General features: G+C 41.0%; 1 protein-coding gene across 4 annotated transcripts in view; it reads left to right on the forward strand.

The window, feature by feature from the left end:
• The window catches only part of POU6F2 (POU class 6 homeobox 2), a 226,332-nt gene that overhangs the window by 183,482 nt on the left and 16,537 nt on the right, over positions 1–26,313 (forward strand). For all 4 annotated transcript variants that reach the window (XM_069958441.1, XM_069958440.1, XM_069958438.1 and 1 more), the window contains 2 exons: positions 18,431–18,637; positions 25,307–25,475. In XM_069958441.1, the coding sequence (XP_069814542.1) occupies positions 18,431–18,637; positions 25,307–25,475 (376 nt within the window). The remainder of the gene's footprint in view (positions 1–18,430; positions 18,638–25,306; positions 25,476–26,313) is intronic.

The raw sequence follows: 26,313 nt of genomic DNA on the forward strand, positions 1-26,313 counted from the left end.
GGAGAGTGTGCTGCTAGGAGGGGGGGGGAGGAGGTTTTGTTTATGTTTCTCTCTGTGTCAGGGCTGTTATCTGATCCTCCTGTCAGAGTCTGTACTCTAAGGGTGGTATTACACGGGGCGAGCAGTGCCCGATAATACCTGTAAGCGAGCAGCGATCTGCTAGATCGTTGCTCGTTTACTGGGCCTATTACACGGCCCGATAATCGTTTGACAAGAGCTGCAAGGACATCGTTACCGATGTCCTTGCAGCCCTTGCTAAACTGGCATACATTACCCATCCACGTTCCAGGGCTGCTCCTGCTGTCCGCTTCTCCCGGGGTCCCGTGTGCGCTCTAGCTTCACAGCGGCCTGTCAGCTGGTAGGCCGCTCAGCCAATCACAGGCCGGGACTGCTGCGGCCTGTGATTGGCTGAGTGGCCTACCAGCTGACAGGCCGCTGTGAAGTTAGAGAGCACGCGGGACCCCGGGAGAAGGGGACGGCAGGAGCAGCCCTGGAACGTGGATGGGTAATGTATATCGTTAGTCGCCGGCCACGCACCGCTATTACACGTAGCGGTGCGCGGTCGGCGCCCGACAAAAATAGGGTCTAACCTATATCAACGATCAGCCGATGATCGTTGTCATCAGCTGATCGTTGCATTTATTACACGGAGCGATAATCGGCCGAATCGGGCCAATTCGGCCGATTATCGTTCCGTGTAATAGTACCTTAAGTACGGATCTCCAGGGAGGGGGCGTGTCCAGCAGAAATGCAGAAATAACTCAGAGGCAAAGAGAGCTCAGAAGGGACTTTTGTCTTTATGTATTTAAAAAAACTGTTCATTGTATATTGCAAAAATTCTTATCATGACCTAAGCTAACTAAAACTGAATGGTCAAAATATTTTATAGTTACGCTTTAAATGCAAAATGGGGTGTGAATTTGAGATTCAGTGAGTGTGATTAAGAGGCTGAGAGGGCATCAGCCAGTTTCAGAGGGATGTGATTATGAAGCCCCTAGTCATCTCTAGTCACACCATCTTAGCCTAGTAGGCTAAGCCCAAGCCTAATAAATTATATTTTTAAAAAATGTATGAGACTGACTAAAGGTCCTCTTTGACCACTAAGGCCAGACAAATGAGTATTTAGCATTTTATGTACTGCATTAAAAACACAATCATCTACAGGGCATAATTAAAGATGGAGCTCCTAATGTTGAAATATTGTACCAAAAATATTGTCACATTTAGTCAACTCATAGTATGCAGCTCTTCCAGGGCTATTGCTAGGGGCTTAAAAAAATCAGGTACACAGGAACCCACTACTACCCACTACACAAAGAAACACACAAGTGCTACGGAATCTGTTGCCGTTATACAAATAAATATTATTATTATTACTATTACTTTTATTATCATTACACGTGATTTATTACTTCATGACCAAAAATTTCCACAATACAGTGTTTAAATATTACTGTACCTCCATGCTGGTAAAGAACAAAAAGAAGTGTCACTGGGCAAGGCCCAAAAAGTACTCCTATAACACAACTACTACAATTTCTATTACTAGAAAATGTACCCGGCGCTGCCCGGGTATAAATTGTCAGTGTGTTAATTAGATTTGTTCCAATGGTGCCCAGGAGGCCAATCTATGCCCCCTTTTTTTGTTTAGGGGAAATCGCTAGGAGCCTATATAGCCCTAAATACCCAGACAGTTCTGCACTGTTTATGAAAATTGTACCTTACGCACATTAGAAATTAACTAAAAACTTTAAACGTCCTAAATACCTAAAAGCCAAACTGAGATGTCATACGATCAGACTGTATACAGAGTCTGGTTATATACAACATTTGCAGTGTTATATACAGCCCGGTTATATACAACATTGGCAGTGTTGTATACAGCCTGGTTATATACAGCATTTGGCAGTGTTACATACAGAGCCTGGTTATTTACAACATTGGCAGTGTTATATACAGCCTGGTTTTATGCAACATTGGCAGTGTAATATACAGCCTGTTTATATTCAACACAGGCAGTGTTATATACAGCCTGGTTATATACAGCATTTGGCAGTGTTACATACAGAGCCTGGTTATTTACAACATTGGCAGTGTTATATACAGCCTGGTTTTATGCAACATTGGCAGTGTAATATACAGCCTGTTTATATTCAACACAGGCAGTGTTATATACAGCCTGGTTATATACAGCACTGGCAGTGTTATACAGAGCCTGGCTATATACAACATTGACAGTGTTATATACAGCCTAGTTATAAACAGAATTGGCAGTGTTATATACAGCCTGGTTATTTGCAACATTGGCAGTGTTACATACAGCCTGGTTGTATATAACATTGGCAGTGTTGTATACAGCCTGGTTATATACAACCTGAGCAGTGTTGTATACAACCTGCTTATATACAACATTGGCAGTGTTATTGCCAGGTGCTTGACATAAAGATTTTTACCTGATACAACTCTGGAGCAGCAGCATACAATTGTCCATGTGGAAAACATGCAGAATCCAGATTTATGCCACCACCTGCAGTGATCGGCCTTGGGCCTTGTTTATTGTAATTGCAAATGGTGCTTAACAGGAAACTGCAATCGTCTGAAAGATATTGCAATCGTCTAACAAGATATGTGGAATCGGTGGAATTTGTGTATACCTATAGTGTATAGTTGGAGGGGTTCTGTATACATAAAGTGTATCGTTTTTAGGGGTCATGTATACCTGAAGTGTATAGTTTGAGGATCCTGTGTACCTGTAGTATATAGTTGGTGAAGGTGCTGTATACCTGTAGTGTAGAGTTGGGGGACCCTGTATACCTGTAGTGTATAGCTTGGGGATCATGTATACCTGTATTATATAGTTGGTGAAGGTGTTGTATACCTGTAGTGCAGAGTGGGTCCTGTATACCTGTACTGTATAGTTTGGGGGTCCTGTATACTTGTTATGTATACTTGTTGAAGGTGCTGTATACCTGTAGTGCAGAGTTGGGGGGTCCAGTATACCTTAAGTGTATATTTGGTGGAGGTGTAGTGTATAGTTTGGCGATCCTGTGTACCTGTATTATATAGTTGGTGAAGGTTTTGGGGGTCTTGTATACCTGTAGTGTATAGTTTTTGTGGTCCTGTATACCTGTAGTATATTGTTGGTGGAGGTCCTGTATCCCTGTAGTATATAGTTTGGGGGTCCTGTATACCTGTAGTATATAGTTGGTGGAGGTCCTGTATCCCTGTAGTATATAGTTTGGGGGTCCTGTATACCTGTAGTATATAGTTGGTGGAGGTCCTGCATACCTGTAGTGTATAGTTTGGGGGTCCTGTATACCTGTGGTGTATAGTTTTAGGGGTCCTGTATACTTGTAGTGTACAGTTGAAGTAGGGGGTCCTGTATATTTGTAGTGTATAGTTGGAGTAGGGGGTCCTGTATACCTGTAATAAATAGTTGGTAGAGGTCCTGTGTAGTTTTGGAGTCCTGTAAACCAGTAGTGTCCTGTATACCTGTACTGTATAGTTGGAGTAGGTGTTCTACCATTTATTTCTGTGGATCTGTTCTCAAGCAGCTGGCCCTAGCAACCAATCAGATTCCAGCTCCCTGTGAAAATGAAAGTAGTAATCCTATTGGTTGCTAAGGCTTCAGACTGTCATTACTGCTGGAGAGCTGCAGCACTAATCATGTCACATGTGTGTGCAGTGTGGAGATTTTCCCATTCATTTCTTTGGGGCGCTCTTCTCCCTCCCCCTCCCCTCCTGTACATCTGGCAAGGACGTGACTTTCACTCTAACCTTCCCAGGCACCCAATGTATCTGCCTGTCAAATTTGGAGTCAAACGGTTCAGGCGTTTGGAAGTCTATAGAGAACAGAGGTATAAACAGACAGAAAGACAGACAGACTTTCATTTTTATGATATAGATATCACTATTACCATAGTGTAAAATTACTATGTAAAGATAAATATCACTACCATATAGTGACATTATAGTGATAAATATGAACCCTACACAACTGTAATTACTGACTATATAGCTGAGTACAATGTAACTAAAACCAATAATCCATACCTGATGTCTTCTCGGATTTTAGTTGTCCAGTGGTCCAATGGTCTTTTCAATGCGGAATATACTACCATGAACTTTACTTCTGTCTGTAAAATTTGCTGTTTAGACATTTTCGATTCTACACCTTTCCAGCTCTACACAACATCCCCTATCCTGCTACCTCTAATTCTGGGCTTGCCCTTATTGCTGTACCTGCTGTGCTATGGAGTGCCAACACAATAATTCAAAAATAATGGTGCTATAACTATATCCCCCTATAAAGTGGCACCACTGGAAACTATGGTGCCAGATATATGGTGACCCTCAAAAGCAATAGCCCCAGTGCTCTGAATTGTACCTAAAAGTAGCACTTTACAGAATAGCACCACCATAGTATAGCTATGTTCACACACCATCATTTCACCATTTTTCTTGGACAGGCATTGCTTAACAAGAAATAGCGGCCATTATGCTAAAACAAGATGCATGAATAACGGACATTAATTTAAAAAAATAACAACTGTAACATGTGTTAACATAGCCCAATAGTGCTTTCACACAGCACAGTGCCTGCAAACTATTATAGTGCCCCCTTTAGACCTCACATAGTAGTAATGCCCTCTTTTGTGACCCTTTGCAGTTCAAGAGTCCATTTTGTTCCTTCTTGTAGTAAAACAAAATACTTACCGCTGTGCCTTCTACAAAGTACCGTATTTTTCGCTTTATAAGACGCACTTTTTTTCCTCCGAAAGTGGGAGGAAAAACTAAGTGCGTCCTATAAAGCGAAGACGGCTCCCAAGCAGTGCCGAGCACTGCAAGGAAGCCGTCCCGCCCGCCCCCTGTATTGCCGCTCACTGTGCATATGCATAGTGAGCGGCCCTGAGTGACCCTTTCCGCCCGCCCCTTCTATCCCCGCTCAGCTGACAGCCGATCAGAAGCCCAGGAAAGTGCAATGAGCAGCACTTTCCTGGGCTCCTGATCGGCTAAGCGGCGATGGAGGGGGCCGGCTGGGCGGGCAGAGGGAATCGCTGTCCTACTCACCTCTCCGCCGGCCCCAGCAGCTCCTCTCCCGACTCTCCGGCCTCCCGTCATCCTCCGGGCACAGGCAGCGGGGTACAGAGACGCTGCCTGTGTCCCGGAAGTGTTCTGCAGCGGCAGTCTCTCTCCGCTCCGCTCCGCTGCCTGTGCCGGAGGATGACGGGAGACCGGAGTGTCGTGAGAGGAGCTGCTGGGGCCGGCGGACGGGTGAGTAGCCTGTTTGTTGTTTTTCTGGTCGCAGGGGGGATTGGCTACTATATAGGGGCACTGGCTACTATATGGGGGCACTGTATGGGGGCATTGGCTACCATGGGGGGCACTGTATGGGGGCATTGGCTACCATGGGGGGCACTGTATGGGGGCATTGGCTACCATGGGGGGCACTGTATGGGGGCATTGGCTACTATGGGGGGCATTGTATGGGGGCATTGGCTACCATGGGGGGCATTGTATGGGGGCATTGGCTACCATGGGGGGCATTGTATGGGGGCATTGGCTACCATATAGGGGCACTGTATGGGGGCATTGGCTACTATATGGGGGCACTGTATGGGGGCATTGGCTACTATGTGGGGCACTATATGGGGGCACTGGCTACTATATGGGGCACTTTAAGGGGGCATTGGCTACTATGTGGGGCACTATATGGGGGCATTGGCTACTATGTGGGGCACTATATGGGGCATTGGCTACTATGTGGGGCACTATATGGGGGCATTGGCTACTTTGTGGGGCACTATATGGGGGGATTGGCACCAATCACACTGCTGCTATCTCCAAACTGTGACAATGAGCAAAATATTTTTTTTTCTATTTTTCCCCCCTGAAATCAGAGGTGCGTCTTATCAAAAGGCGCGACCTATAAAGCGAAAAATACGGTAATAATGTCCTCTTTTGTGCCCCCTAGAATTAGGCACTAATAGAAATAATGCCCCCTTTCTGTCCCAACCCTATATGTACCTACTACATAGATAAGATTCCCAACTTTGTGCCCACTACAGAGCAATAATCCTGTGTCCTCCATAGAAAGTAATAATGCTACAATTGAGCTTCCTAAATTTTTTTACCTTTTTTCCCGAAAAAATCAGTAATAAGAACTTCCTTTGGCATTTATCAATGCTGACAGTTTCCAGATGACAATCACACAAGCATCGCATACACACCATGGTATCTCCAGGCTGCTGCCGCCACCACCCCAGCTTCTCCAGAATGATTGACAGCCAGAGGTGACAGGCTGTGGCCTGAAAATACAGTAGCGGGCAGAGAGCGGTATCTGACAGTGTCAAAGAACGGCACCTGTGAAACTGTCAGCCCGGGATAAAAAACATATTTTCTGATGATGCCAGATCACACAGCATCACTGTGGTATGTATGCAATGCCTGAGTGATATATGTCTGGAAACTGGCAGCACAGATACATGCATATCCTTTAAAGGGAACCTGTCACACTGAAAAAGAAGTTCATTCTTAAGGTCATTATGTTATAGAGTAGGAGGAGCTGAGAAGACTGATACATAGTTTTGTTTTTGTCTGGGGGGGGGGGGAGGTTCCAGAATAACTACTAATTTATTTATTGAAATCTCTTCTTATTCTAAAATAAGTAGTCAAGTGGGTGGTCCTAGTCAGTAGTCAGTGAGTGTGCATATAGAATCACTGAGTAGATCTTCCTGTTCTGTAATGTGATGCCTACAGCTTGGTCTGTTTTCAACATGATAGGTTCCCTTTATGACTTTCATTTTACATAAGCAACCTGTTTGTGGGAAATTATCATTTCATAAATATAGCCAAAAACAATTTAAGACTGCTTGCATTCCAGCATATATAAATATCGTGTTAGGCTAGGTTCACACTGCGTTTTTGCAAACCGTTTTTTGCAAAAAAAAAACGGATGAAAAAATGGATGCATTTGTGTGCATCCGTTTTGATCCTTTTTTCCATTGACTTCCATTGTAAAAAAACTGATGTTTTTTTTTTTACAACGGAAGTCAATGGAAAAACGAATCAAAACGGATGCACACAAATGCATCCTTTTTTTAGCCGTTTTTCATCCAATTTTTGCAAAATAACGGATGATAAAAACGGATTGCAAAAACGCAGTGTGAACCTAGCCTCATTGAGAACGTAATATTCTCCTACCAGTAAACATCTAGATACCATGCCATGAACACAGCATGTGAATCGAGGCCAAATAATGCATTGTATATGCAATAAAAGCACACAAATGTCAGTGTAGTGTAGTGTTTACATACTAACCCGAATTATATATAGCAGGTCACACTAGAACACAGCTATAAATTTACTTCTCAGAAACACATCTTGAAAAAGAAGATGCACAGATTTTTGCTTCAGGAAATTCAACTTGTGGTCAAGACCTAGGCCATGAAGCAACCTTCTGAGCATTTTAATACACAATTAGCTGCTAATGGATAAATAGAAGAGAAGCATGAGCTGATCCAATTAGGAGAGAGAATGAGAGCTGTAGTTCTCATTATTGTGATGAAGGGGCCATCCGTGCTCCTTGATGGTAAATGGCGCTAATGAGGCCTGATAGATTTTGTGCTTCTAACAAGACTCACAGTAGACATAGGAAATAGATTTGATGGGATGCTATGCCCTTTGTAGTGTCTCTGGTGCTGACACTCTGTGACATAATCAGGTCACAAAGACGGTCAGAGCCATCAAAGAAAGCTATCTCTTCCCTTCCCTCATTATTAACTTACATTATTTATTTGTAAGCTCCTAAAAACTGCTATGGGCTGTTTGTATGGATTTCTGAGCCATCTACTTTGATACACATAGGTTATTGAAACACAAAGTTTGCAATTCAATGGACCTTTAATTAGCAAAGAGCATAAAGCAGCCTATTGAGAATCATTGGAGGGTTACTATTAGACTAATGTGGCCAACAAAAGACCATGCGTACAAGAAAGCATTAAAAGCTAGTAATGTAAGGTTAATGTGTACACTCACTGAGCAAATTCACTTTAAGATGTTATAATAATGCCTCTGCTTCTGGTTAATTTAGAGGATAAAGGACTATTGTATTACGTTACAGTACAATCATGTGAACACATTTTATTTATAGTATACAGTTGCCAACATAAAGAAGGTTGTTGTCAGTTTCCAAGGTCTAAGATTTCTTTTTTCTACCTGGCCATCTGTGTGTTCTTTTACACAGTTTGCAATGATATTCTGCAAAAAAAAAATATAATTAAATATGAACTATAGGAAATATCAGGAGAAATACTTTAAAGAGGAAAACTAGGGAATAACTTTTCAGTATAATAGAGCCCAACCAGGGGGTAAAAAAAAAACTGTGTATGCCCTTTTTTTGCTCCTCCCCAGTAGTGCTGTTCTCCGTAGCCCAGAAATCAATGGCTATGGGTAACACCATGGTGGTTGCTGATTAGCTGAGCATGCAATAGGTGATGTGCAGTGGGACCAGACGTCATGAGAACAACAGTGGTGAGGAAAATAAGAGAGGTAAGGGTTTTTTTGTTTTATTTTTTACTTTACTTTTACTTTAAGTACTATTATACAGTAAACTTACTCCATTGAATACCCCTTTATTAATATTACTATTACTAATATAAAAAAAATCCAAGATTTTTCAAAACAAACTGTTTTTAATAAAAAATTATTCTATATATTATTTTATTTATAAGATATTTCCAGATTTAACATAATATTGGAAAAAGTCGCTTTACTTTATTTGAAAATAGTGCCATAGATATTGCCCCATACATATAGTGCACCTGTCCCCAAAAAATACTGTGTCCTACAAAACTGTTCCTAAAATTTGTGCCATACTCTTAACATAATTGCCTACATAATCCCAGGACATTGCTACCATGTGGACTGCCCAGAAACAACCCTAAACTTCCAAACCTACCCCCTTTGCAAGTTTTTCCTGGGATTGTTGGTAACTATGACACGTCACACACATTGCTGCCCCTGAAAAAAGTGCACATACATTGTGACCCATAACCCTGCCAGACAGAAACCTCAAAGGGTGCGTTTACACAGAGAAATTTATCTGCCAGACATTTGAAGCCAGGAACAGACTATAAACAGAGATCAGATCATACAGGAAAGACTGAGATTTCTCCTCTTTTCAAATCCATTCCTGGTTTTGGCTTCCAAAATTTGTCAGATAAATCTCTCTGCGTAAACGCACCCTCAATCTCTCAGTTAGTTGCTGCTAAATGTGCTCAACCATGATTGTCATAGAAATAATCCAATATTCAGATTTCCTTACTAGAACTGTATAAAATAAAATCATAAAGCATATAATTATAGATCTTCATTATCTAATTTTACTTGTACAGTTATGTCTATATGATATCAGAAGATATCCTGTTGCCATACAACCACTATCACAGAATTTAGAATGCCCATACTGTGCCACTGGGAAATCATTTCCTCACTGAAGCAGACTCAATCAGCATAATTCTTGTGTTTCCAAATATGATGACAGATCTTTGGCTGTCAACTCATGGAACATTTTAAGTCTGAAAATAGGAAATTGAAAACAGTATCTATGTTACGGAGAAAGATAACTATTTTTTGATTAAACAAATAGACAAATGCCATGCAGCCATGCACGGCTGTGTCTACACTCTTTTGTAGGTTTTCTTATAAATTACATTAGATACATAAAGATATACGTACTTGGTATAGTTTATATGTGTTTAGGTAACTGTGCTTACATTCATAAAATAAATACAAAGACTTGCTTGCTAGATTAGACAAATTTTTCTAAATGATATATTTGTTCAGTTCAGTTTTTATTTTGTATTATGATAAATATGATGTAAATACATTACTGTATTTGTTGCTATATTTCCATTGATCAGTGTCACAATTTACAATAAAACAAAACAATTTACTGGTATAACCTCTCCAAAGTAGCAACTCTTTGAGAAGACTACTCCCTTCTATAGCCACTCCCTTCTCCTGTGCCATATTTTCCATTCAATACATTATGCACTCTTGAGAAGGCCACTCCCTAAAAGACCACTATTTAATGCAAAAAATAAATGAATAAAAAAATAAAATAAAATTAAAAAACTGTGCCCTGGTACAAACACTACAAACAGATCTAGTGTAGGCTCATTCTGCAGTCATAAGGGCCTTTTACGCAGGTTGATTATTGGCTTAGAGCGCTGCCAAAAGGCCAATAATTGGCCTTTGTAAAAGTAACAGCGATCAGCTGAGGAGCAGGAAAATGCCTGATCCTCAGCTGATCACATTCTGCACTGCTTGTGATCTGTCATCCAGGAGATTGATCCAAAGAATGAACTGCTGTCAGGTCTCTAGACAGGTGAGTTACCCCTAGACCACAGCTCCAATACATTCAGGCTCAGAGATTCAACTATATCTGAATGTTTCTTTCAGATATAAACTGCCTATAGAGGACTGATCTGCAATCAGAGACACTGGCTGACCGCTGAGCGAGCAGGAGGCTGGGCAACATTGATTATTCATGAAGAAGGAGGAGGAAGGAATGGGGAGGTGTGCCAGAGTGTAACATAAACAACTCCTATTTGACTGTTCATTACAGTAGGAGACCTGTGGTTGTGCATAATCCACTGCACAGAAAATTACCAAAAGGTGCCATGTTTACAAGGGGACTGTCAGCACCTTAGGTAGGGTGCCGGAGCGGACAGATTCCCCTAAACCCCTTAACGACACAGGGGAGTTGAGAGGGGGGCCACGCGGTGACCCTGCTCTGAACCGCCGCAATCCCGGCTGCTATGTGCTGCCCAGGACCACAGCAATTGGGCGGCCAATGCGCTGATACCGTCATGGGGGCGGGGCCTACATTGGTGTTGTAGGCGGACTAAGAGGTGCTTTGTCCGTGAAGCCCCGCCCAGGTAGCACAATTCACAAATGATAAAAGATCACTTTTTACTGGAACAAGCACCATGACGTATGATATAAAAAAAGGTATGAAAACTGCCAAATGTACCTTTTTCACTGTGGCACTGTAATGAAGCAGCCACGTATTGGTCACCTAAAGCCTTAGTCTAAAACTGCTGGGGAGAACATGTCAAGTGAACCTGTTTTCCAATGACAGATCTACTTTCCTAAAATTTAATTTGCGGTATGCGTTAAAAGATATTAAATTACATAACCATGGAAGCAAAGGACAGGGAAGATAATCTTATACAGTACATGTTAAAATTTCACGTAAAGGCAAATCTGACATTATGTGGCACAGTGACATAGGGCCCTTTTTATCTGTCACGATATGTGGCCATGTACGGCCACAAGTGGGCACCAATCAGTGAGAAGGGAGCTCCTTTGCAGTGCCTTTAAAAGGCATGATCAATTACTTTATCATGTCATGTGGCCATTTAAATCCACTGTTATCACTGCACATCTCTTGTTTACACAGAGAGCTGCGTGGCCAACAACAATGATTTTACTGGACGCACAAAAGATCAAATCAGCCGACAAACGGGTGTTCGCTCTTTGAATGATCTCTGGTAATTTCACATGGCCTGAACAAGCTCCCCCTTCACACACAACTCCCTTGGTGACTGCACACCTACTGTTGCTGGTGTCTGCTGATACTCGTACCAGCCGCCTGGAGCAGTTATCGGTGAAGGGGTGCAGGTGACAGTTGCATGTCAGTGTCGTTAGATGTCCAGATGAGGCTCTGGGGAGTTGAAGCACTCACTACTATGTCTATGTCTATGTCACTACTATATGGCTATGTCTGTGCATGCAGGATCTAGACCACTGGAGTAGGAAGGTCTTACACTCAGTCCTCCGGCAGCAGGGAGAGGAGATAAGGCCTACAGAATCCCTCATGCAGACAGGCATCAGAGGAGAGCTGAAAGGTGTCTGATCACCGGCAGAGTTAATCAGGGAGCAGTGGATAAAAATGAGAGGGTTTTCTACTCAGTACAGTGTCAGTATCATTTTGATTCCCTTCTTTTCTGCCATTTCCTCTTCCGTCATGTTTTAGATTCGGCCATGTGTTTGTTAATATGTCTACTTTGAATGCTTTTGCCTTCGATTTAGTGTGCAGAATTTATAGTAGCTCACAAACAACTTTGTTAAATGACATAGTTCAGTATTCAGATCACAAAGTCAATACATGTGCTTGAAACTTTTATTTCCTGTTAGGACTAAAATAATGACTTTCAATAATGCTAATAATCCTTAAGTGCCTGTAAATGTCAGCATACCATTACATCTAAAATATAATCAATGTGGTTAGATTTAATTCTACATTGATTTTATTTATATAATCTAGTTACTTCACACTTGCACCACCTAAAAAAGTATGCAAATTATGTACTGCTATGGGGTAAGCCATTTTTACTGGGTCAATTTTCATCAAATGTATCTACCCTGTCAATCACTGATGGATCTGAGGTAGTATTGGCTTTTGTTCATGTTTACTATTTTTGTAACATTAAAAAAAATCACCAATTGTCCTGCCCCAGAGACAATCTTTTGCAATAAAAGAAGAAATATAAAAGAAATAAAGGTATGTAAAGAGACTCTTTTAGCAGGTTTATGCTTTCCTATCTATGGGTAGCATAACATAGTGACAGAGAAGCTGAACAGAATGATGTATCACTTACATTGTGCAGCTGATTCAGAGATATCTTCCTGAATAAAAAGGACAATACGTAGTCCTCTCCATTATGTGCTTGAGCCCAATAGTCCTCATTATTCAAATGAAGCAGAAAACTCTGCCCACCAGCTGCTGATTGGCAGTTATCTATCAATGCTGTGTATAGGCAGCCAACTGTTAATCAGCAGCTGGAGCTTGTGTGGGGGGGGAGGGGTGTGGCAAGAATCCTATTCTCCTGCATATTAGGAGAATGGCTGAACAAAATGATGTAATACACCGATCTGTTTATATCACTATTTTATTCCGATATGTTTATATCACTAGTTTATGCTGCCCTCATATAAGGCGTAATAAACCTAGTGAACACTAGACATACAAAATGTTATCAATCAAAGACAATCTGGCAACCACCATAAAGACATTTTTAATATAAAAATCAAAAGGCATGAAAGATGCAAATATATAACAAGGGCCCCACAGCAATGAAGAAAGGCCCCAAACAATGAGAAGGAGGGGATGGAAGAAGTTAAAGGGGAACTCCAGGTAGAAATAAAAAAAAATGAAACTTTTGCAGAAGCATATAGCATTACTTGCCTGTCTATCCCGGGGGGGGGGGGGAGAGGTTGCTCTCTTTTGTGTTTCTGTTCTTCCTGGTTGGTATTTCCCAGAATGCAATGCTTTCCCTCATGTGATCATCACAGCCCCCACCCATTACAATCAGTAAAATGAGTGCAGTAGCTGCTTCTGGCCGGTTAGAAATGGTGAATCAGTCAGGGGATTGGGGGATCCAGCCAAGCCTCCTGTGACATCACGCCCTGCTCCCTGTATGCACCATCAGCAAACACACACAATGTGAGACAGAGGCATTGAAGATTTGTCTCCTAGAGGGGATAGCAGCAGGAGCAGGAGAGAATGGGAATTGCACAGAGGCCTTTTTTTTTACTTCCTGGATTTCTATCAGCTACCAGTGTGGCAGAACTCTACAGATAAGGTAATACATTGTATAGGTTCTCAGGTGCATAAGTGTTTATTTGGTTTTGAATATTGTTTCTCATTAGTAAAGTCTATGCCTAACAGAATTAAGACTGTCATAAAAGCCTGAGAAGTAGCAACAAAGTACTTAATAAGAGTTTAGGTCAATCTAGCCATGTTAGTACAGCCCAGGCAGCACAATCATTGCATTGTGTGATGCTGCGTCTACAAGAAACGATAATTGGCCCGTTCGTACGATTAACGATGTCGAAGTAACAATTTTTTTTCATAACGATCAGAGTTTAGACAGTACGATATATTGTACGGAAAATTCATTTTGCGATTGTTTTGCGATCGCTTAAGCCTATCTCACACATTGGTTAAATCGGCAAACGACTGTTCATACGGAACGATCTGCAAATTTTTGGGAACGATCAACGACGATTTGAGAACATGTTCAAAGATCAAAATGAACGATTTCTCGCTCATCGTTTAATCGTTTGCTGCGCTTACACGTACGATTATCGTTTGAATTTGATCGTTATCATGCAAATTCGCACGATAATCGTTACGTGTAAATGCAGCATAATAGGCCCTAATCTGTGTCATAGGCTTTAATCAAATCAGGCCAATTCATTGGATTATTTCTCCATGTAATAAAGATAATGATCAGCTGATGAAACAATGGAGAGCTGATGCCTGTCATTTATTTCAACCTAAAAATCATCGGGCGCTGGGCGCTCAGTGATGCGTGGCCGACGGCTGATGACTGTGTAAAAAATAATAAACTTCATACCTATCCATACCTCTCCACAATCCCCGGTGTTCTTCTTGCTTCTGTCCGGTCTGCGCAGCTGACGGTGGAACTTTAGAGGCGGTCTGTGAAATGAAAAGTCGCTCAGCCAATCATTTGGCATGATGGAACTGCCATCTTGATTGGCTGAGTGGCCTGGCATTTCAGAAACCAGCTCTGAAGTTCCACTGGTGGCAGCAGAAAGCGGTCAGAAGCGAGAATGACACAAGGGATCGTGGAAAGTTATGTACAAACTTTATTATTTTACACTTTTAACCCCTTAAGGTCAATGCCAATTTTCATTTTTGAGCTTTTGCTTTTTCCACTTTATGTTTAAAAGGCCATAGCACTTGCATTTTTTCACCTAGAGACCCACATGAGCCCTTATTTTTTGCGTCACTAATTGTACTTTGCAATGACAGGCAGAATTTTTGCATAAAGTACACTGTGAGGCTGCGTTCACACTACGTATATTTCAGTCAGTATATGTATATTTCAGTCAGTATATTTCAGTCAGTATTGCAACCAAAACCAGGAGTAGATTAAAAACACAGAAAGGATCTGTTCACACAATGTTGAAATTGAGTGGATGGCCGCCATTTAATGGCAAATATTTGCTGTTATTTTAGAACAACGGCTGTTATATTGAAATAATGCCAGTTATTTACTGTTATATGGCGGCCATCCACTCAATTTCAACATTGTGTGAACAGATCCTTTCTGTGTTTTTAATCCACTCCTGGTTTTGGTTGCAATATGAGGACCACAATACTGACTGAAATATACGTAGTGTGAACCCAGCCTTAAAATCTAAATCAACAGTAGATGTGATATAAGGCAAGTTTTCCATATAGATTCATTATTTTTGTTGTTGTTGTTATCATGCTGTAAAACAAAGCAGAACTCACCAGAAATCCAGGTCCAGTCTCCTGAAGGCAGATTTTCTCACTTGTGCTGGTTGAAAGAAAGAGACTAAACACAGCAATGCCGGCCAGTTCAGAGAGTCACAGCCCAATCGTGGAACGCACAACACCAAGCCTCGTTCTCGTCTCTGACATCACTTCCTATAGATGTTCTTTGTACCTCGCGCATGCGCAGTATTCTACACGCCACTGCGGCCATCTTTATCCAACACTGCATGCATGGAGAGGTCTTCCCTTACGGTCAGTGCCACAACGTCTCTGCTTGCCACATGTGATATTAATCATGTACATTTTTTATGATATATAATCATGCTCTACCCTCCATCATGTTACCCTTGAGAAAGTCCAGTTAGTGGACGGAACGCGTGGAGTTTGGTCTCCCGATCCAGAGGCTCTCTGGTGCCACTGTTGGGTTCTGGTGATATACTGATTCTTGCCTGCTTATAGTACATTTATTTTGTTAGTTATTTATCACATGTTTGTGTCACTGTATACTTTGCTGTATTTATTGTTATGCACTTGCACTTTATAGGTCTTTGCAGGAAGGATGCTTATTTTGCACAGTACCAATAATATCTTATTAACATTATTGCACCAGTGAGCTTCGCTGTATATATGGGCCAGGGAGTGAGTTGTTGGCCATTTACCTGACTTCTCTTGTATCATGAGGTTCGATTTTAATTGTTTTTAGGGGGGTTTTGACATGTATTTTGGCCGTATTATTTTGTATTTGTGATTTTCAATAAAGAATGAATTCTAGTTAATATGTCATGGTGTGCTTACCATTGTTTCTCTGTATCTTGGTGTTGGTTGGTAAATGAGCTTTTTCATATAGAGGTTTAGCACCTGGACTGTGCATTTTGGGCTGTGCATCCCTACTTTCTTGTTTTGCTCACAGCCCAATCTGTCATTGGTTCAAAAAAATGAATGAAGAGCTGCCACACAAAGACCTTTACACACCATTTGAATATACATATAAGAGATGTATAATTGTTGATTATATTTATATATTATATTGATTATATATATTTTTAATCCACTCCTGGTTTTGGTTGCAATACTGACTGAAAGATACTGACTGAAATATACGTAGTGTGAACCAGAAAAAAATTCAATGTGAGGTGAAATTGAAAAAAAAACAAAACGCATTTCTTTTATTTGGAGGGTATTTGTTTTTACGCCGTTCACCCTGGGGTAAAACTGATATCTTAAGCATGTTCCACAAGTCGATATAAAACGATATATAACATGTATAACTTTTATATTATGTGATGGCCTATAAAAAATTCAAACCATTGTTAGCAAAAATATGTTATTTAAAATCGCTCTATTCCCATGCCTATAGCGCTTTTATCCTTTGGTCTATGGGGCTGTGTGAGGTGTCAGTTTTTGCGCCATGATCTTTACTTTCAATCAGTACTTTGATTGCGCATATGCGACTTTTTGATCGCTTATTATTAAATTTTTTCTGGATTTGATGTGATCAAAAATGTGCAATTTTGCACTTTGGAATTTTTTGGCTCTGACGCCATTTACCGTGCGAGATCAGGAATGTGATTAATAGTTCGGGCGATTAAGTGCGCGGCGATAGCAAACATGTTTATTTATTTGTTTATTTATTTATTTATAAAATGGGAAAAGGGGGCTGATTTTGACTTTTATTAGGGGAGGGGATTTTTCATTAATAAAAAAACATTTTTACTTTTATTTTTACATTAACTAGAAGCCCCCCTGGGGGACTTGTATATACACAGAATTGATCTCTCATAGACATCAATGCTGTGTATATACACAGCAAAGATCCATCAGATCGGTAATTGATTGCTGTGGCCTGCTGCAGGCCACAGCAATCTATTGCCGATCCGGGATCAGCGTCATTGCGAGATCCGACCCACTAGACACCAGGGATGTTGTGTATAAAGCACTGCAATGCAGCTGTCAGGTTTGACAGCTGCATTGAAGTGCTTAATTAGCCGGCGCGGCAACGAGACCCGCGCCAGCTAATAGAGGCGCTCCCCGGCTACAGATCACAGCCGGGAGCGGCGCCGTTCAGAGCCGTTCAGACCCCTCTCCGAACCCCCCCCGCGGCTCCATGACGTACCAGGTACGTCATGGGTCGCTAAGGGGTTAAACCAAGGGCTGTGCAACCCTTGCTGCACGATTATCGATCCGCATAATAGACTGAGTTAGCAAATGCCGATCTAGCAAGTTTGGGCTTACTTACATTTAATCTAACCCACACATTTAGAGCAATACAGTCATTTGCCTCTTGCATAGCAGACCTATAACAGAATAAAAATTACCCATGGCCTGCACTGTATGAGTAAACTGATGCATTTTATAATACATTATGAGTCTTTGCAGCATTACGTCTTACATTATTCCTCTGCTGTATTATACCCCTGTACACAGACATTGAGGGGGAAGACTGTGCGAGACTGGCATCTCACATACTTAACCAGTCTTAAGCAGTGCATGTCTATGTAATAAATTATGATGCAGGGAGTCCTATAGGGTTCAGTCCTTAATATAAAATGAGCTTACAAAACATATATTACAGACGTGGGAACACAGCCTTACAAAATTCACACATTTTTTTTACACAAAACCGAGGTTTGCGCTAACATTTAGCAACAGATGTCATCATCACCTACCTGCAAAGTGAGAGCCATCTAGAATAGCACACGGTAAAACTGGTTCCATGGCCATTATTCTGTGAAAATGTCTGTTCCTTAACCAGTTAAAGTAAATACACAGAACTTTACAAAAGCACATTCAGCTAAATGAAAATCATCTTCTGCTTCTTTGTCGAACTGAAACAGCTTTCGATATTGTGCTCATTATTACAACAGTAATATCACATAAATATTTCTCTGAGTTTTCTGCAGTTCTCTGCATTCCCACAATGCTGCTGGGAATTCTGTAAACTTTTTAAAAGGTTTTTAGAAGACTTATTTTTATTATTTATTATTATTCTTGCCAGTCACATGGCTGATGCTGCATAATGGATTATACATAATATTATTTTGGAGTAAAAATATTGAATGTTAATACTAAAGAAACCTCTATCACTTTTTACAGATTATTGGAACAATTCCACTCATGCCAAGCCCAGTGTCATCAAATCAAGCCGGAAGTGGAGCTCAGGGACTTCAAGTGCAACCCATCACGCCACAACTGCTGACCAACGCCCAGGGACAGATTATTGCCACTGTAATAGGGAACCAAATTTTACCAGTGATCAATACCCAGGGTATTACACTTTCGCCACTTAAACCTGGCCAACAGGTAATATGACTATTCTATATAACATACCTTTTTATATTATTATTATTATTATTATTATTATTATTATTATTACATTTTAGCATTAACCAAAAAGGACTAAGTCCAAGTTCATTTTTGCAAGTTCTCCAACTCTAAATTCTGATCATCATTTTAGCAGTAGTATATTCATACAAAATATACACCCTCATTGCTTCATAACTTCTTTTTGAAAAGTAAAAAGACCTACCTGTCCACCATTGATTATAAGCCTTTATCATGTCATATCTGTTTTAGGGTGCCTTCACAGGTACCGGGTCCGCAGCAGATTTCACGCTGCGAGTTTGCAGCGAATCCACTGCGAATCCATGTACTGTGAAGGTCTATAGGGGTTACATATCTGCAGCAGAATTGCAGAGAAGCTCCTGGCTCCCCTCGGTCCCTATCAGCCAATCAGTGCTGCCGTGCACTGATTGGCTGATGGGGAGCAAGGGGTGCCGGGAGCTTCACACACAGCCGCGGCGCCGAGCAGCTAATGTATGCTTCGGGCCGGGGCTGCTGGGGGTTAAAGGGGCCAGGTGACTTACAGGCAGCAGAATGGAAATGTGTAGCTACCCTTATGTGGTTTTACAACAGCAGGGACACAATATTTTATAGCACACATCTGTTATGAGCAAACCAACTTTGTAGGACCAGGGTTTGAACCTAACTTTACTAAAAAATCAGTTTAGCACAAACTCAGGTCTTGAGTGGTTTGCTTGGCCTAACCTTGGCCTATCCCTGCTAAAATATTGTCAGAAAGGAGAAGGAGGAAGGATCACATGACCCCAGAGTATCCCATAAAACTTCTCTCCCTTCCAATAAGGAAGCAGTATAGGGGTGATGTACAGTTAGCAATGACCAAAACAGAAAGGAGTAGGACCACATAAATACAATTATTCAACATAAAGCAGCACTGCAGAGAGCATTCTCGATCTGTTTTGTCAGGGCAAAATCTGTTTCAATGCAAGTTAAATGGTCACTGTCATTTCAGTGGGGGGGAGGAATACCATGTGGCTTATACAGGAGAGGCAGACCCAGAAAGACAGCAAACCTGAGAAGGCAGTGTCGGACTGGCCCACCAGAGGACCCGAGGATCCTCCGGTGGGCCCCCAGCTTTAAAACCTGCACTAACACTGACTGACATGTTGTTCCTCACTGATTCTTCATTGGTGGGCCCACAGGATCATTTCCTCTGGTGGGCCCCAGATAACCCAGCCCGACACTGTGAGAAGGCCTGGGCTGTGTACCTGCAGTCTGTGAGCCTCAAACCCAGTCTATCAGCAATCTCTTCCAAATGCTATCTATAGTAGTGTACAGTATAAATCAACCCCCCTCCCCCTTCCCAGGGACAGTGTCACCTGTTTAATGCTTGGAGTCCACTGCTTGTTGTGATGTTGATATTTTCATTTCTGTTGAAGATGGGATGAAGAAACAGAGTGTTTACTACTGGCAGATAACCCAGCTCTGTCCTGCCCTTTCAGTGGAGAATACCAATATAAAAACGACTGAACCTCTAACATATTACAATATATAAATTTTATTGTTAAAATTACAAACAAGTGACAAAATAATGAATAAATACACAATGAACCATGGCTGACAAGAAATATTAAAAACGACAAACATACAATGAGGGGGCTGCTGCAGATGGACACAAGTAAGTAAATAAATAAATAAATAAATGGTAGACTAAAGTGCTAAATACAGTACCAAGAAAGCTATGGGTGGATAATATGTACTAAACAAACCTAAAAAATGTGCAATAAACAATTCATAAATCTCCACTAATGCAAGAAATTACTGAGGTATCCTACCATAAATAAAAAGGGTCAAAGTGTCCACCGGCGGCCCCCACCCCAACGCACGTTTCGGCGTAGCCTTTTTCAAGGGGTACACACATATATAAAGTCTGTAGAACTCCACCATACAAGACACTACCTGTACTGCTCTAATGTATGGGGGATAAATGTAAGGTTTAAGAACTTCGGGTTCTAGTAGCAAGCTAAATACCAATAGAAAAACGACTGAACCTCTAACATATTACAATATATAAATTTTATTGTTAAAATTACAAACAAGTGACAAAACAATGAATAAATACACAATGAACCATGGCTGACAAGAAATATTAAAAACGACAAACATACAATGAGGGGGCTGCTGCAGATGGACACAAGTAAGTAAATAAATAAATAAATGGTAGACTAAAGTGCTAAATACAGTACCAAGAAAGCTATGGGTGGATAATATGTACTAAACAAACCAAAAAAATGTGCAATAAACAATTCATAAATCTCCACTAATGCAAGAAATTACTGAGGTATCCTACCATAAATAAAAAGGGTCAAAGTGTCCACCGGCGGCCCCCACCCCAACGCACGTTTCGGCGTAGCCTTTCAGTGGAGAGAATGAGAAACAGCTGTGTACTATGAAGGGGCTCAATAATAGTAGACAGCAGTGAGAGCACTACATTACCCTGTTTTCCCCGAAAATAAGACATATTAATTTTTACTCCCCAAGATTCGCTATGTCTTATTTTTAGAGAATGTCTTATTTTTCCATAAAGAAAAATTCACACTTATTGTTGAACAACAAGAAAAAAAAAACATTTATTATATATAGTCATGTTTAGTAGCTATCATCACAAACCAGCATAACCAGACAAGCGTGTCAATAGGGTGTACATTTTGTGGACTTTCTAGCATGCCAGTCCTGTTGTTACTCCCCACAATACAAAATAAAAGAGGAAAAAAGCGACAAAGAGGAGTATGCGGATACCAGCGTTGTCACTAATAAAGCCAACTCTCCAGGCAGATGTATGAATAAAAAGGGCGCTTGTCTATTTATTGCACATGTTAACATGTTTCGGGAGAGCATTCTTCCTTCCTTAGAACAGAAGTACAAGGTACCTTGAGCGCAGTATCGCTCCTTGATCCACCACTTTTGCCTCTGGTATCACATGAGGCGCCTGTGCCTTTTTTTGTCCTTTTATTCTTTTTACTCCCCACAATAGGATTTTTTGACAGTTTGTAAAAAGCCATTGTTTCTTCACTTTCTAGATGCAAAATTTGTTGCTAATCCCAAAAAGGGATCATTTTTGACCACGTGAAAAAAGCCATTGCTTCTTTCCATAACTTTGTATTTGTATAAAAAACGGAAGCATCTTTCACCAAAAAGATAAGTTTTGGACTTCTTTAAATTTTATTAAGCAATATCCTCTTACTGTAAATACACTCCTTGGTGACAATGCTGTATAGAGCTTTACAGCTTTAGGCTATGTTCACACAACGTATTTTTTCGTATTTCTACAGCAGTTGTTGCCGATTGTAGCAACGGCCATAGTTAATATGAGAAAATACGTTGGCTGGGTGTCTATGGGATCCCGGCCGGAGCGTATACACATAGTATACGCTCCGGCCGGGACCCCTAGCGGCACCGCGAACAACTGACATGTCAGTTTTCTGCGGCCGCTATTCAGTGTATAGCGGCCATAGAAAACCATGTCAATGCACACTTTGAAGCAAGCGGCTGGGGCCGCAAGCTTCATGGAGTGCAGTGGGGAGTGCCCGCATCAGAACTTTGCGAGCTGAAAGATCATCCGACCAGTACTGACCCGGCCCGGTCACGGAACGGCCGGTCTCTTACACCATGTGAACATGGCCTTACAATGTTACAGGGAGTTTTAGGCATACTAGTGAAGTTTGGGTTTAGACTGAAAGGTTTGGTCCAAACCATACTTTTTTGCTTAAGTTTATTGAGTCTGCTAAATGGAACTTAAAAAAATAAGTTTGCTCATCTCTCATCTCTACACATTTACTGTTTAAGAAGATCCTTTATAAAAAAGAGACAGAACACAAAATAGTTGACACAGCAGAAGGAATGTAATCAGTGGCAGACCTATTTTGGCAGTTAAAGTTAAGTAGTACAGATATGGTGGCTACGCTATTGGTGTAGCACAATACAGAATGTACACACAGGATAGGGACTCATCAGACTTTCTGGTCCTGTATATACTAAGTAGTGATGCATAACAGACTCACCTGAGTACCAATGGCACACCAACGTACTGTTTTAATGATATCTTGCACTACCTTGTTATAGTCGGCTTGTACTACATTTGTAGAATCACTAATTTCTGAAAAATCACCAAGCTCTGACATCACAATGATATCTTTATACAAATACTGAAATTAAAATAACTACATTCTAAGTGCACACTCTAGTCATCACATATGTTTGGTGTATGATTGAAGAAAAATACAAAACTCCGAGCCTCATTTAATAGGTGGTGAGATGTGTGACATCTATTGTACAGTAGTATCAGCCAATTGTATTCAGTGAATGAGTTCATATGTGAAAATCTTGTTAGCCCTTAGGCAGTCATGGAGATAGCTGTTTACAGATTATTGGCTTGGCATTTTATAATAAAAGAAATTAATTTTGTTCATGCTGAGTACTGCTAAAAATACCACAGACCTCATACATCAAAGTCCAGAAGAAGTCACACTATATGGCTTTGCAACTCTCTTCAATAAAATCAGCAATTCCTAAAATCTAGCTTAGTAAACATGTGAGTATTACCAGTCTAATGTTTCATACTGCCATTCATATAGATGTCATGTTTTATTGTATATTTTACCAGTAAATATAAAAATCTCTAAAAATAATTTAGAAGAAATTCCTTTGGTTTTCTACAACCCATAAAATTAGTGCACATGATAATGCCTTATACCTGGTTCCTTACAGTATGGCATGGTGTGCCACAATGTTTTTTTTTTCCTTCCAGATTCCCTTTGTAAAATAGGAACTCACAATGAACAACAGTATTGTCCCATAGGTTTCTATAGGTGTCATTTATGTGTTCTTTGTAGCTGCAGGAAGTGCAGGAAAGAAGTGCAGAGAAAGCAGCTAAAAATCACATCTGTTAGGAAAAAGGTAGAGAAATTATGGGTCATGGAATCTGGTGACACAAAGCCTTTATTTTTTTCATTGTCCCTGCATTAAAAAAATAGAAAAAAAAGTGTAATCCATCAATCCCCAAATAGTGCCATTTGTCTGGAGCCGGGCTGCAGGCTTGGCTCCCAGCACTGCCGGAGTGCATGGCCAGCCTAGCAGAGGAGCCGAAAGTCAGCCATTCTGACTTTCTGGCTTTTGGACTTTTGACTTCTCTGTGTGATCACGTTTTGTACTGCGCTGCCTTCTTATTAATGACTCGGACCCCTGACCCTGATATGTATTGTGTCTGTCTCATTTTTGTTTCATGTTTCGTGGGACTGTCGACCAGTGGTCCGCTGCTATTAGGGCTGTTGAGGCAAAAAGTCAGAAACAACGAGGCGGGTGCCAGCGTCATGGCTACACCTGTCCTTTATCGTCCTGATCCCATATCCTGACACCAATACAAAATAAAACATGTCCTGCAAAAAACAAGTCATCATATGGCTACTGCATGTCAAGAAAAAATAGAAACATTATAACTCATAGACTGTATCAAAGAAAAAAAAAAGAAAATTGAGTGGCTATTGGGGAGAATGGGAGGTGTAGTTTTCACAGCATTCAGATTGCAATTCACATGCATATGTAGAAACACATAAACTCTATGAATATACTGGAATCTATATTAGTGAGTGTAGTAGATGAGTACAGCTGGGGACATGATTTATTGTCATCTGCTCACCCCACCCCATTCTGTAGCACTGCAGTCAAGCAGAAGAGGAGCTGTGGGAGAGTATGGGAGTAAGCACACAGTAATATTGTCTTGCAGTTGCATTGCAGGATCCAGTAATGCTATGAAATTCTTCTTTTACCCACCACATGGAAACTCATATGATAACCGCAATGCTTTGCAACACAATCTGATCATGTGTTTTCAGTGTTGGACTGACCCACCAGTGCAACACAATGGTGGACTTCCAGTGGGCCCCCAGCTTTATAACCTGCTCAAACACTGACTGACATGTTGTTTCTCATTGATTCTGAGCCCACAGGATCATTTCCTCTGGTGGGCCCCAGATACCCCAGTCCGACACTGTGTTTTCACCTTATTTCTTTTTTTAGTTCTCAAAGAGGCATGGAAGAAGAGTCACAAAAAAAGTGACATGTCAAAAGTCAAAAGATCCCGACAGATCGGGAAAATGAGCTGTAAGAAGATGTGCTAAGCACATTCCTCTTTTGGCTCTGAAGAGATGGACATAATGGACGTCTATGGGGCATTTCTCTTCTCACTGACACAGAGCAGGGAGGGGCATTCTAATGATCTGACCTGACCGATAAAAACTTTTGACATGACTCTGACATGTCAAATGTTTTTTTTTTTTTTCTGGTGACAGGTACACTTTAACACTCCCAATAAGAGACCAATAATGACATTCAAGCTAAAGTAATTAACAACATGAAACAGTGAAACATCTCCATAACACCAACACCCCATTATTCAGGCCACATTTCATTTGAAGGATATTTAGTCTATCATACATTTTTTCTAGGCTTACATACATCATCTGCTTAAAATGATATTGAATTTACTTTGCATAGGTTTAAAATCAGGTCCTTGATGCGGTAATTTGAAATGAAAAATATGATTATTTCTGTAAATCCATCTATGTTATTGCCAGAACATATGATTTATGCACGTTTGTATATTTTGGGAAACAGCTTCATCAACCAGCACAAGCGTCAGTTGGTCCAGCAACATCACAGGCAAATCTTTTGCACTTGGCTCACAATCAGGCATCAATGGCTCAAAGTCCAGTCCGCCAATCATCATCTTCTTCCTCGTCATCTTCCTCTTCTTCAGCTTTGAGTGTTGGTCAGTTAGTTAGCAGTAAGTATTTACTTTTCTTCTATTCACCTTTTTTTTAGTTATTAAAGGGGTTTTCCAGCACTACATAAACATGGCCACTTTCTTCCAGGGACAGCACCACTCTTGTCTCAAGTTTGCAACCCCACACAAACTGGAGACAAGAGTGATGCTGTGTTTGGAAGAAATTGGTCATGTTTTTATAGCGCTGAATAACCCCTTTAGGCTATGTTCACACAACATAAGAGACTGGCCGTTCCGTGATTCGTTCGGGTCACAGAACAGCCGGTCTCTGAAAAGATCAGATGATCTTTGGCGCTGCAGGGTTCTGATGCGGGCGCATCCATGCGCGCCCACATCAGAACTCCCCACAGCACACTGTGGACAAGCGTCAAGAGCCGCTCGCTCCTTAGTGTGCACTGATATGGTTTTATGCACCCGCTATTCAATGAATAGCGGCCGCATAAAACGGACATGTCAGTTGTTTGCGGCGCCGCTAGGGATCCCGGCCGGAGTATATACTATGTGTATACACTCCAGCCAGGATCCCATAGACGGTAAGGCAACATATATTTCCCTACAACGGCCGTTTTACGAAAATATGTGTTGTGTGAACATAGGCTTATTGTGGTGGTCAAACACCTTTCAATAATTTTACACATGACTATATATATGTATTTATAAATGAAGCCAGCTGTTCACACAATGTATGTTGTGTATAAATCATGGCTGTTGTTGCAATTTACAACAACGACCGTGATTTATACAAAACATATGTTGTAGTGCAATGAATGGAATCCCGTCCGGATCGTATACACATAGTATACGCTCCAGATGGGATTCCATCCAGCCGCAGGAAAAG

Source organism: Dendropsophus ebraccatus, chromosome 2 (assembly GCF_027789765.1).
Source record: "Dendropsophus ebraccatus isolate aDenEbr1 chromosome 2, aDenEbr1.pat, whole genome shotgun sequence".
In the NCBI taxonomy this organism is placed as follows: domain Eukaryota; kingdom Metazoa; phylum Chordata; class Amphibia; order Anura; family Hylidae; genus Dendropsophus; species Dendropsophus ebraccatus.